Below are 12,923 nucleotides of genomic sequence, written 5' to 3'. Positions count from 1 at the left end.
TTGCCCTTTCAATCACATCTCCATTGGACCGTTATTGATGAAAGTTTTGTTCACAAAAAATAAGTAACAGACATAAAAGTGCATAAAAAGTCTGTGTGTGCAAAGCCTTCAGCTCCGTCCAGCTGATTAAAGGATCATCCCTTAACTGGAGCAGTTAACTAGGAGGAATGTTGGGCACACGACCAAGAGAGAGGAGTCAAGAACCTCGGAGCGTGACTGCCCGCTGTATTTGCATCGACTCCGGCGAAAGGGAAAACACATTCAAATTCATGGAAGGAATTACAATGTGCTATTTTTAAGTGAAACCACATCAGACATATATGGAAGTTTCGGAAGATGATTTCCTGAAAACAAACCTCTTCAAGGTCAGGTGAGTTATTTTAATGTCATTATTGATTCTATATATATATATATTTACTTGGAGTGGCTTCGGCTGATTGTGAGTGCTGAGCAGATGTTGTACTGAGCATATTGTTCATCAACAGAAGTTTGCTTGTAGCTTTGTTATATTAGAGGTGGAATACATATATAATAGTCAACCGACTGGAGGGTCAACATAAAATAGTGTTTTGCAAAAAATGAGTTTCATCTGTCAAGAGCAGGTAGTTTGAGGGTCATTTCATGAAATAGCATTTATGTTAGTATATATATATTTGGAGATGTAAAATAATCTACCTAGTAATATAGGAGTTGCTTGCTAGTCATTTTAATCCAGGCGGAAATCATCCCAGGCTTGGATGTATGTTTCGGTTGCCTCTATTCTGACTGGTTATCGTGTGGATTACAGAAGCGATGATGTTGTTTTTTAATCCCAAAGTGGGGAATTAACAATTAGCAGCAGCATAAATACAGAGCAAAAATGACGTACTGACTGAGCACAGAAATGGAACTCCTTTTCTTTCCTCTAACACAAAAGACTCCATAAAACCTTCACACCAACAGTGTAGGATGTTGCTGTTAGTGTGTGAATTTTTTACGACTCCAGCTGTTCTATTTGTCATTTAAAACAATTGAGGGGAGCTCATCTCTGTTGTGTCCAAAAACAGATTGTAAGCGTGAACTATTTAATTGTTTTGACTCTCCTCCTTCTTTGCTGTCACTTGTTTCACTACTTTGCAGAACATGGGCCGATCAAATGAAAAGATGAAGATTATAATCCCAGTCCTCAGATGCCAAATCACTGTGTGACTGTGAGAATGCAACTCAGTCACTTCTTGAGGTTCTTGACTTTTTATATCAGTAGCTTCTTGGCTCAGCAAAGTAATACACAGTCGTGGAGTTCACCCATCACTATTCGCACTGTAGGAACAAAGAGTGTATTGATTGTTTTTGGGAAGTGCCCAGTTATAACTTCCTTTTAATGTAACTGGCATCTTCCAATTGGATTGTTTTATTGGAGAGGAAGTTAAAACATCAAAACTCACCTCTGTTTTCACCTTTAACCTTGCTTTAACTTTAATGTGATGATCATAAAGTGTATAAATATTCCTGACAAGTGATCACAATCCTGGAACCCAGGTGAGAAATGAGGTCGCCGTATTTTTTCCCCAAGGTTTCCTGTGTACTTCCTTGAAGCATTCACATCCCGTCTTACCGACACCCCTCCCTCTCTCTGTTTCTGACTATATAAGACCCTCCCTCCTCCCCTCCTCCCACACCACTCTGTCTAGTTCTTCTTTCCCAGATCTCTGAAGACCCGCACAGAGCCAACTGCGACTTGCAGGGCTGATCAAGTTTCTGCAGGAGCGTTGGCGCCACAAACCGCTCAACGAAGGTCATTGAAACTGGACTTCAGGCTCGAGCCATGAAAGGTGAGTGGACAGAGATCAGAGGCAAGTGTTGTGTGTTGTTGTGGGATGTCAAGCGGGAATTTGAACTTTTTAGAACTTCCCAGTCATCTTGCCATCCTTTTTTAGTATTTGCTTCAGATGACTCATCTTTTTAAATAAGTATATGCATGTGGGCTGTGAATTATTTGCTTTGAGGGAGGTGTCATGCTTCATTACAACAGCTGTGTTATTCTGTGTTATAGCCGGAGCATTTTTATTAGCTTTTCTCCGCCTGATGGGCAAATAGAACAAAACTCAAACTAGATATGTTTATTTAGTTCTTTACCATGTCACGTTACTATTAACAAAGATTCTGCGAATAGATTGAAATGGCTCTCTGATATGTGTGTGTGTGCAAGTTTGTGTCCTTATCGACTGTTATTTGGGGTTCAAATATGTTTGTGTCCAGCCCAGATTGAGCAACATCACCAGTTTTAAATCATCTTCCATGTGCTCTGTGGGTTTCCTGGGGAACTGGCCGTCCCACATCATAACTTGGTTTTCACAAACCACTCATATTGGTTAGGAACCTGTAATTCCACTTTATTTATGAGCTTTTTATATCAAAATCATGAGCCAATTTGTTATTTCCATTTGAAGCTACCTATGGAGTGTTTTAGAGTGTGAATGTGGCACCAAATGAATCTTTGGTCAGCACGGAAAGTCCCATCCTTACTTGGGCAAACATTATTCTGATCACTAAGTATGTGTCATCCTGTTGTACACACAGTGTTGCAACACTGTTTGGAATCAGCATCTCCTGCTGTGAGGCCACGTTCTCGGACAGCCAATATAGCGCCGTATTTTAACATGGAAATCTTTTCATGCTCATATGCTTGAATCAAACTATTGTTTTTTTTTGCAGTTGATGTTTCAAGAGCCCAAATATTGCACTAAATTTGTATTCCTGACAGTCAGAACAAGAAAATCGAATTACCTTCTTGGCTTGGAACCATATTGTATTGAGTTTTTGAGTTTAGACAAAACAGGAAGTGGTTGTGAAAAATAATATCTCATACCTGATACCAGCCCAAGCCGGAAGTGAATGTGTAAATAAAGAGTCTTTTTTCGGCCTGTTTTCATTGGTTGGTTTTAATCCTCTCTCCAGCTTGCTCCCATGAGTTGGTGGCTTCATAACCCAGTGGTCGGAGCCCATACGAGTTCATCCTCTTAAGCGGTCGTCATGGGTCCATGTGAGCGTGGTCAGAGGTGGTGGAGCATCGCTACAGTGGGTGTGTTACTGGTGCAGCTCAGCCAGGCCCAAACCAACCCACTGCAGGCTTCCTGTTTACCTGACCGCATCCAGTATGGCATCGCCTACCCTAACTACAACGACACAACTGGCAAGAACCCAGCTGCCTCCTTCATATCTGCGCCAGTGCAGTCCTTCCTCCGCACAGTGCAGCCAAGGCCCTTCCCTAAAGGTCTGTATCTGTGGCGTGTCATTGGTCAAACACATTAAGTGTGTTGTGTGTCCACACAAGGGCGGCGGGGATTGGTTAATCAGTAAGTTAATAGGGATTGTTGAAACGTAGCTGTTCTTTAACCTCTTTGTGTGACATTGTAGGTCAGACTATTTCCCGAACAACTTCCTTCTTTATTTCTGAAAGCAGTCGTTAAAACAATGACTGGTCCTTCTCCCGCTCCTCATTGTGCCGTGGGGGTTATTGAGACACGCTTTGTCCATTTCCACTGAGTTAGAGCTCATTCATTCACTGGCTATCAGGTGTCTCTATAATCACTAACATAAAGGCTTTGTTGTACTAGGATCGTCAGTCAGCACATGTAATTTTGCCTCCTGTGTTGAGCAAGGACTGAGCATCTGTGGATGTTTTGTTCGGTCTGCCATCACTTTGGTTTGCATTGTGCTGCCAGTGAGTCACAAGGTGAAAACGCCTCAGGGGAAAATGGATAAACCAAATGAAACAAGCTAAAACAAATATGGTTCAAGTGCTTCTCGAGAAAACATCACCTGCCTTTCCACTGGCATCAACATCATGGAGCACAGTCTTTTTACTTTAACTAGTAGTCTTAAAAGTACTCACCGTTTTAATCATTCGGGCTATTTTTCGGCATGGTTGTCATTACTGTATCCAATGTCTGCATTTATTGAAGTACTATTACTATTACATTTCTAAACAGAAACATTGCAGCCAAATCGATATGTTTTTTATAATTTCATTGCATAATTACACTTGTTTATTACTGTTCTTATATCCAACATTTGAGCTTTTCTTCCCATTTAGTTCTTTTTATGTTTTTTCACCCATCAGGAAATGCTCTTTCCAGTTTCTAGATTATGACTCCACTAAGTTAATATTCTAAAGGGCAAGGGTTCTGTGACTGTGACTGATCCCTCCCCTCACCACCAGACATCTGTTTGCACAACAGTCCTGGAGATAACCAGTGGCCCGTTAATGCCGCACCCAAAACACCATGCCAGTGTCGTAGCTCCCGCACATGGCGGTGTTCATCCCATCGATCATGGCGATGGGCAGACCTATGATGTCTGATCTGTCTAAGGGCTTTAGCAACCTTCTCGTGGCAGTACTTCTTCTTACGCCAACTTGCCCTAGGCCTGTTTATGTTCCTCTGCTCACAATCTTGGCATTGCTTCACACAAAAGTACAGTGTATATGAGAACTGCAATGTCATTTATGACCTATATCTTTTGTGTTAGTTGCCAATAGATTGATTCTGTACAGCTGGTGCCTTTCAAAGGAGTAGTACATGATGGTTCTTTGTATTGAAACACAACATTCACACGATTTTACCACCTTTAACAGCTACAGCACATTAAATAGCTCGGCTGCCATATAAATAAAGAAGCTGCATTTACACTTGATAAATAGACGTGACACAGTTGCAGGAATGACACAAACTGAGGTCTTGCTGACTTGTGCTTGAGTCCTCTTGACACATATTTGATATCATTTATGTTTTGTGCCACTTGCTGATGTTTACAATCCTGTCTTTCTTTTCATGTCCAGGAGGTTTCCTGGCTACCAATAGACGAAGGTGTCGCATTACCACTTGGACAATAGTTACCGATTAATGTGTTTGTACAGCGTGAGGTTGCATTGTACTTTAAGGGCAGCTGAGAGAAAAAAGGAACAAAACCTCAACAGAAGAACCAGTGGAGTGGAAGTGTTCTTCTTTGAATTGTGTATTGACTACTATGTTGTGTTCTAAACATTCTATACATCATCCACTCCAGATCTGATCCAAGAAGTTTACCAGGACATCCCGAAAATCACATCAGATCAAGCAGTCATCCGAAAAGTGAGTGAATTTCTGTGTGCTGAGTTTGTAGTTCACATGGGAAAACACTGACACACCCTTTTCTGCTCCTTGACCTTGAAATCTGAGACCTGCTATGATGGATATGCGAGTGTTCTATTGACATAAGTACAGAGCATGATGGCCTTAATGACTGTTTTCTTGGTTCAGGTACTGCAGTATGAAATTGGTTTCCTGGTGTGTGCGGCTATCGGAGTCCTGTACATCGTTCTGATGCCCATTGTCGGCTTCTTCCTTGCGTGCTGCCGCTGCTGTGGCAACTGTGGTGGGAATATGTATCAGGAGCAGACAGCAGCAATTCAGTGTCGCAGAAGAACCCTCTACTGGAGTCTGCTCGTCACCACCGTCATTATCTTGTGAGAATCGGCGGCTTTATCACGTGCTCTCAAATTGGCGCAGAATAAGAGCAGATTGAGTACGAACGCCTCGCTGCCCGTGTGGGAGAGTGCGTGCGTCACTCCAGAATCCCAAAATGACACCTCTGATTGATGTGCCTGTGTTTTCAGCGCTGGCAACATTTGCATGTACAGAAGTAACCAGGCTCTGAGACAAAGCGTGGAAGATGGTTTTCAGGACGTCAACCACACCCTGGACAATGTTGGAACATTTGTCAACGCTTTGCCAAAGGTGAGCAAGAAACAGCGCTGTTAGATTAGTTGCTATGAGGGTCGCACGCCACTGTTTATTGATTTGAGAAGCTTGGTCCTTGCTAGTGATGGGTCAGTCACTCAGTCCTCATTTTCCAAGGCCACTAGATGGCACTGTCTGTGGTATAATCATAGCGTTTAGATTAGATAAGATTTAATGGCCTACATTACGCCCACAGTGGGCAAATTCAACGCGTCGTCACAGCAGCTATTGGCAACAAAGACACTGACACATACTAAAAATATTAAAGACACACAACAAACTTCAAAGAGATCCACAAAGAAAAACAAGTGAAGTCCCAAACTATCAAATAACACAAAATAAATAAATACCCATAATATATAAGCATATATCGAAATAAATAAATAATATATACATAGTTATAAGTCTTCAACGGCAACCCACTTTTTTTAGAGCGCCACCCACTGAACTTTTAAGACAAAATTAGGACACCACCATGGGTGGACTAGAAGGTAGGAGATGAGCAGCTGGGCACTAATGCATACATATTGAATCTTCAAAAGGTACACAGCTACCCAAAAAACATTGGTTGATGTTTTCCCCACCAGACTAATTCTTCACACTGTCTTGGATCTTGGCTCTTGTTTCGTTCTGCTCACATAAAAGAGAACATTTTATCACAATCAAATCCTCCTCATGTGGGAGTGGGGAATCACGTCGGTTGTGTTCTCATGCCTGCTCAGCACCCTCTTTGTTTCCAACACAAACGTAGGCCAATGATTGAGTTTCGGTTGAAGACCTGATTTCGCCCTGGAGGTTGTTGTTAACATTATTTTTTCTTTGGATCTAGCAAGCGAATGGTGTTCTAGACGAGAGTCTTAAGGTTATAAGAGTTGTGACGGAGAACATTGATGGTACGTTTCCGTTAAAACGACCACATTCAGTCAGTTCCAGCAACAATGACAACAAACTGTTGTGATCAACAGCTGTCGGGCCTCAGTTGGGATCGGCTATCCAGGGGCGTATTCGAGAGGCTTTGGATCCAACTTTGGAATCTGTGCGATACATGGATGAGGGTAAATCATCTCTGCACGCCCATCCTGTTTCACTCTCAGCATGTGAATACTTGTGTGCAGCTGTTATGTCTCGCATGTTGGGAAAATTCCTTTCACAAATATGCAAACAGATAGTTACATGCAAAACTGTGCAGGGATTCATTTCATTCAGGTTTTTTTTACTCCATAAAGAACCCACTGTTTTGTTTGGAGAGACATACAAGACACAAGATTTTAAAACTTGCCTTGTTTTTTATGGAATTTGTCCTTTTAAAATCAATGACTGGGGAATCATTTACATTGTATTTCAAGTGAAACAGCAATGGATTTCTGTGATTAACAGAGACTAAAAAGGTTGACCGGCAAGTGAAAGATTTGAACTCCATGTTGAAGACGCTGGAGGACAACATGCGTGACCACCAGACCAGTCTGGATGCAGTGAAAAGTGACCTCAATGCAATCGTGTCGAAGCCCGAGTGCGTGCGCTGCAGCGAGATAAACGTGGAGCTCACTCTACCTGACTACAAACATGTGAGTTCACAGCAAACAGATCAGGTTTTTTTTCCTGCATACTCGTATGTTTTGAAAATCTGGCTCCATCTACTGTTGGTGTTTGGGATGGCAACTTCATATCTCTTCACTTTTCCCAACAGAACACCAGTATGTCACAATTCCAGTCTGCACTGGATAAAGTCATCGAGGTCAACCTCACGTCCGTCATCACAGAGGTTTGTCTTTTGAAATGACCTTTCCATGTAAGCGAGACTAATTGAGTGGACAAGATATTGGGCAGTGGCAACAACACATGACGTCTGTGTTTCAGGCGCTGACCCACGTGAACAGCATCCCTGAGACAGTGGCCGTGGAGACGCGTGACGTCGCTGAGAGTGAGTTCCCTCTCTGAATTCTCCCGTAGTAACAACATCAGACGTGAATAACAATTTGCTTGCAGAGACCAAGAGGGAGCTGGAATTGATCTCTGACCTGAGTGGCCAAATTGACCTGTCGTTCTTGTCCAGCGTGGACGACATGCTGAATCAGGCGTCCAGAGAAATTCACAAAGCAACGCCACTGGTGGAGAAAGCTGAGCAGATCAGGTGGCGACGCAGTCAGGAGGCTTGAACAGGCGATCAAATGTAACCTGCGTGTGTGTCTTCAGATGGAAAGTGACCATCGCTCTCTGTTGTGTGGTCCTGCTGGTTGTGGTGTGCAACATCCTGGGTCTTGTTCTGGGCCCGGTGGGTCTACAGCATTCAGAAGATCCGACAAAAAGATCTCAAACAGCAGACTGTGGCGGCACGTTCCTGATGATGTGAGTCTGTGACTTAAGGTTGTCTGCACCTTCTGCTGTTAACGCTTTCTTTGTCGTTCTCCAGGAGCGCAGGCATCAGCTTCCTCTTCTCCTGGCTCTTCATGATCATCGTTCTTGTTCTCTTCATTCTGGGCGGGAATGTTTACACTGTTCTCTGTCAGCCCTGGAGCGAGGGAGAGCTTCTGGAGGTGCCAGACAAATCACAGTTTTCAGATGTCAGACTTCAGCACATTTACAGCTCTCGTTCCTTCACAGTTCGTCGACAGTTTAGACCTTGTTTCTCAGCTGAGCTTTACCACGGCTTCTGGAGATCAAATCAAATTCAACATTTCAGGCGTCTACAGGTGCGTTGCGTAAAATATGGAGACAAATTTGATCTGTCTTGCAGGATCCTCAGCCACCCTCATTAAAACTTGGTTTAAAACTTGCAACTATTAACAACTGAAATGTCTGAGGTTGTGTGACCAACAAATACTGTAATTACACGTTGAGTTAGTAGTTGTACACGTGCAGCTGTGAAAGTACAAATGTATACAATGACTGGGAAAAAGCTCTTCATGATTTATTTGAATATTATTATTATGATTATTATTATTATTACTATATTGCCATATATGTCATAAGAATTGAGCATTTTATAGAACCCAGAAAATAATAAATCGTCAGGTTCAGAACAAAAAAGTATCCCAAGTTTTAACATTTTTGGAATCATCTCAATTGGAAACATTTATAGGTTGAAAGTTTGGTGCAAGTTTAGACTAAGCGTCAGCCTTTAATATATCTGAAATATGTATTTATTTTCTCAGTGACTGTCAAAAGAACCAGCCTGTGTGGTCGACTCTACATTTGGACCAGGTTGTGGACCTGGAAACTCTGTTGAACATTTCTAAAGTGAGAAGTCGTTGATGACTATTGTATAGATCTGTTTCCATTGACATCTTGGAAATGATAATGTCCAGTTATTTTCTCACCCGTCCTTTGTGCCCCGCACACTCAGTACACCAGTGGTATCAAGGAGGAGTTTGAGAAGTTGGACTTCAGCCTGTCAGATTTCACGCTGATGACCCCGACGGTCAAACAGGAGCTCAACAAAATCTCCGCTGAAAGTGTTGACTTCTCTGCATTCAGACAGCAGGTTGGTCATAATCCCTCCATCATGTCTACAGTTGTCTCTCATGTCTTTAAAATCTTTACTCTGCATCCTTCTCTGCCAGATGAGCAACATTAGTGGTCTAAATCTGAATTCTACTGCGGACCAACTTGAGCAGCTCGCCAACACTCAAGTGAGTAGAGAGTCATCCTTTCACTTCACTAAAAGTAACTTCCCAAATGTCCACTTTTTTAAAAGACAAACAGCCAGACAAAGGCAGAGCTATTGGCCCAGGCTGATAAAATACGGCAGATTCAGAGCAGTATTGAAATGACGACGTTCCCCCTGCTGGTAGGTATTGGTACTGTTTCTATTATCACCCCACCCCCATTAATGTCAATAAAATATTCAATTTTTCAGCAACGAATGGAGTCAACCATGATTGACCTTGAAACCACCGTAAACAAATTAAAGGTGAGTATTTTTAGCGACACCCTACTGTTCTAAAGCAAAACATCATCATCCATCTCCTGGTTCTCCACAAACCACACACACTGAAACACACGCTTCTAATGGCATCACTGCACATCCCACATCTGACAACGTTTGTCGCCACAACATGCCAAATAGAAACCAGTTAAACACGTCACATCATGTCGAGGTTAATCCGTGATAATGAACCAGTGTTTGACTGTGGTCTCTGCGTCTCCTCCAGGGTTTGGTCACTGAGATCCTAAAGCGTGTAGATGCTACACAAACATTCCTCAACACACAAACTTCCCAGATCGTGAAGACCGTGAGTACAGCCGCGAGTCACATGAGGGGAGCGTGCTGCTTCATGTGCTTCTTAAATGCCACAGGCGGGTCATTTGTTTAGCCAGAGGGGCGGCAGGCGGGAGGGAGGGCGGGGGGGAGGAGTGGAAGTGTCACTTTCTGTGGACTTACTCTAAACCTTGTGTTGAACAATGTTAGCGTTTCATGATCTGGTGATTCCTGCTTCCTGCCTCGGAGAGAAGACTGTGTGGAGGTCACGTTCTGTTCTGTGGTTTCCAGGAGAGCAAGGAGTTTCTGAACTGTCAGCTCAGCTACATCGTCGCTTACATGAACTGGGCCAGAACGGCGGTAAAATAGTCTCCAATCTGAAAGTTGCGAGTGATGTGCCGAACTGATGGGCTGTGTACCTGCAGATCACTGAGAAAGTGGGTCAGTGTGGGCCGGTGGCAAACGCTGTGGACTCTGTGGAGACCGTGGTCTGCTCCAACCTGACTGAGTCTCTGGTGAGGATGTTTTGGAAAATGGATTGGATTAGATAGAAAATGCAGTCCAGTTGTGCTCTTCTTTTCTTGAACTGGATTGCAGGTCTGTTTATTAGCAAGTAGTTTTAGGAGATTGATAGGACAGTGGCCTTTGCACTGCTACTAGTGGTGGCAAAAGTAGTTGCATTCACAGAAAGGATCTGACACAGGGTCGGTCAGAGGTGGGAAAAGTGCGGCCAGGGGGTCGTAAGGTCAGGAGGCCAGAACAAAACCATAAAAGAAATTGATAGATATAAAAAGTAATTTAAGATACTAAAAGATAAGTCCTTGAAAAAAAAGTGCCTGTATATTTAATATTTACATTTTTATCCATAGTTATGTCAGAGATATTTAACTAAATATTTATGATTAAAATTGACAAATTTATGACTATTTTTTATATTATTTGTATTACTATTTTTTAAATTCTGTGTTATATTGTTAAAGTAACAAAATATAAAGTTAAACAAATTTTAATTATTTCTCCCCGCACAACAGTAACAATGATGTGGCGCCTCAGGAAATTGAATGTAGGCGTGTGTCGTGAGACTATAAGATATCAGCTAAAAACACAGATTAAACAAAAGGTTTCTATGTCATGTTTTGTAAGAGAATTTTATCTCATTGTGGTGCGGAACAGGACTTTGACCGTTGAGGAACATTTGATAACCAACTGAACAGGAAGTTGGTGTCATTCCGAGCAGCCTGTGACGCTTGTTTTGTGCTGCATGTGATGGATGAATCAATCACTTCATGACAGATTCAGATGTGGCGCAAATCTGCCTTGTGGCAGTTTCAGAAATGTCCTGCCATGAGGGGCGGAACATAACAGCAAATATCGTGGGAAATAGCTTACATTAGAGTGAAATAGTAGTAAAGTAGAGTGAAATGCACAAGTATATATTGTGTATACAGTAATGTATGCAACAATAACATAAACATGATATGACAATACAATGTTTTATTTGGAATATTATTTGCCTTCAAAATTCATGGTACTACTAGTAAGCCATGAGCTGATAATCTCCAGCTCTAGCTCCATTGTTTTGTTTACTTACTCCACCAGAAAACCAAACACTGACATGATCCATTTCACGGTGTTCTGCCACCGACACAGTCGACTGGCTGCACGTGGCCCCCTGACCTTTCTTGTCCTGTGTCTGGTTTGCAGTGTTCAGAGGAGCTTTTGGTTCTGATATCACAGTGTCACATCCAAACCAGCTGAAAGATCCTCTTCTTTTCAGAACGCCTTTTGGTTCAGCCTGGGATGGTGCCTCATCTTCTTCATTCCCAGCATCATCTTAACCATCAAACTGGCCAAATATTACAGAAGAATGAAATATTCTGACGTCCACGAGTAAGTGGTGACCCACTGGCTCTCAAGCCCCCACTAACTGATCTTTGTTTGGCAGAGACGGCATCAAGTCAGTCGTCAGCTAACATGACGACAAGCTGCTGCTGATGCTGCACCAATATGTGGCAGAACACTGTTACTCAAATATTGTCGCTCACATTTCACTGTCCATGCTGTCTGACCGAGTCAGTGGGAATGAAGGGAATTTGTTTTGATGTTGTTTGATGTCTGCTTTTCATTTTTAAATATTAGTTGAAAGTTTAAGAAGAAAACCTCTGTGATAAATTCTGCCTATTTTTGTATGTTTTATAAATGTTTTTTTAAAGCTGATTTGAATGTTTTTGTACACACTGGTGAATACTGTAAATCTGACACTGCACTTTACTTGATTTCTGCTGGAATAAAACTGAGCAACAAACAGGTCGTGTTTCTTCCTTCTACTGTTCTGTCACGTCTCATAGAAACGCAGTGGGTCGAGTTTGGTTTTCAAGATGGCGCAACTGCTGGCATTGTTTACACAGACTCCAGGATCTGAACTTTCGCTGGAGCAACTGTCACTGCAGTGAATACATGATTTCACCACTTACTGAAAACACCAACAAACTCCTGTTGGATGAGTAAAACAGAACTTGGATGATGTCACATGCTGCACACGTCCCACTAACATGTTGAAATGCAGCACTAACGTCCAGCCAACGTCCCGTGAGCCAGTTGTTTTTATGAACTAGCAGGTTTGTCTAAGCAGCTTTAAGCGCTTCACTGATATTATTGATGAGTTAAAGTCTCATGTCGTCCTTGTTGCTGTTGTAAAATGTTTTGTAAACTTTAACTAGATCTAACTTTGAAAATACAAAGGTGGAAAATTGTATTCTGATGTAAAGCTACTCTATTAGTATGTCAGATTTGAATGACTGTAGAAAATAAGAAGCATAATCTGGCCCCTCACAAAAACATTCACCATGGCGTGAAGGCTATAAGGAATGACCGACGCGATAATACAGGACGTTTAGACACATAAACGGCATCAGAAGTTGAACCACCAATTGTATATAAATATTTAAAAAATGCATACAAACAAG

General features: G+C 42.2%; 1 protein-coding gene across 7 annotated transcripts; it reads left to right on the top strand.

Moving 5' to 3' along the window:
• Positions 1-195: 195 nt before the first annotated feature.
• prom2 (prominin 2) lies at positions 196-12,250 on the top strand. 7 transcript variants are annotated; one of them, XM_053876042.1, is made up of 26 exons: positions 196-370; positions 1,120-1,518; positions 1,632-1,811; positions 2,938-3,253; positions 5,047-5,111; positions 5,280-5,485; positions 5,636-5,756; positions 6,589-6,652; positions 6,725-6,814; positions 7,137-7,324; positions 7,447-7,521; positions 7,617-7,680; positions 7,746-7,890; positions 7,953-8,105; positions 8,170-8,293; positions 8,361-8,449; positions 8,912-8,996; positions 9,103-9,240; positions 9,320-9,388; positions 9,454-9,546; positions 9,616-9,669; positions 9,911-9,991; positions 10,249-10,317; positions 10,383-10,472; positions 11,735-11,847; positions 11,903-12,250. In XM_053876042.1, exons 4-26 carry the CDS (start codon positions 3,013-3,015, stop codon positions 11,928-11,930), a joined length of 2,445 nt encoding a protein of 814 aa, XP_053732017.1. In that variant the 5' UTR covers positions 196-370; positions 1,120-1,518; positions 1,632-1,811; positions 2,938-3,012; the 3' UTR covers positions 11,931-12,250. The 7 variants fall into 7 exon arrangements, with proteins under 7 accessions (XP_053732017.1, XP_053732019.1, XP_053732018.1 ...); XM_053876044.1 differs by lacking the exon at positions 1,120-1,518 and having other exon boundaries at positions 196-365; XM_053876043.1 differs by having other exon boundaries at positions 196-365; positions 1,120-1,811.
• Positions 12,251-12,923: the final 673 nt, after the last annotated feature.

This window comes from Synchiropus splendidus, chromosome 9, assembly GCF_027744825.2.
Source record: "Synchiropus splendidus isolate RoL2022-P1 chromosome 9, RoL_Sspl_1.0, whole genome shotgun sequence".
In the NCBI taxonomy this organism is placed as follows: Eukaryota; Metazoa; Chordata; class Actinopteri; order Syngnathiformes; family Callionymidae; genus Synchiropus; species Synchiropus splendidus.
The sequence above is the reverse complement of the archived record's forward strand: the minus strand, read 5'-3'. Positions and strand labels throughout refer to the sequence as shown.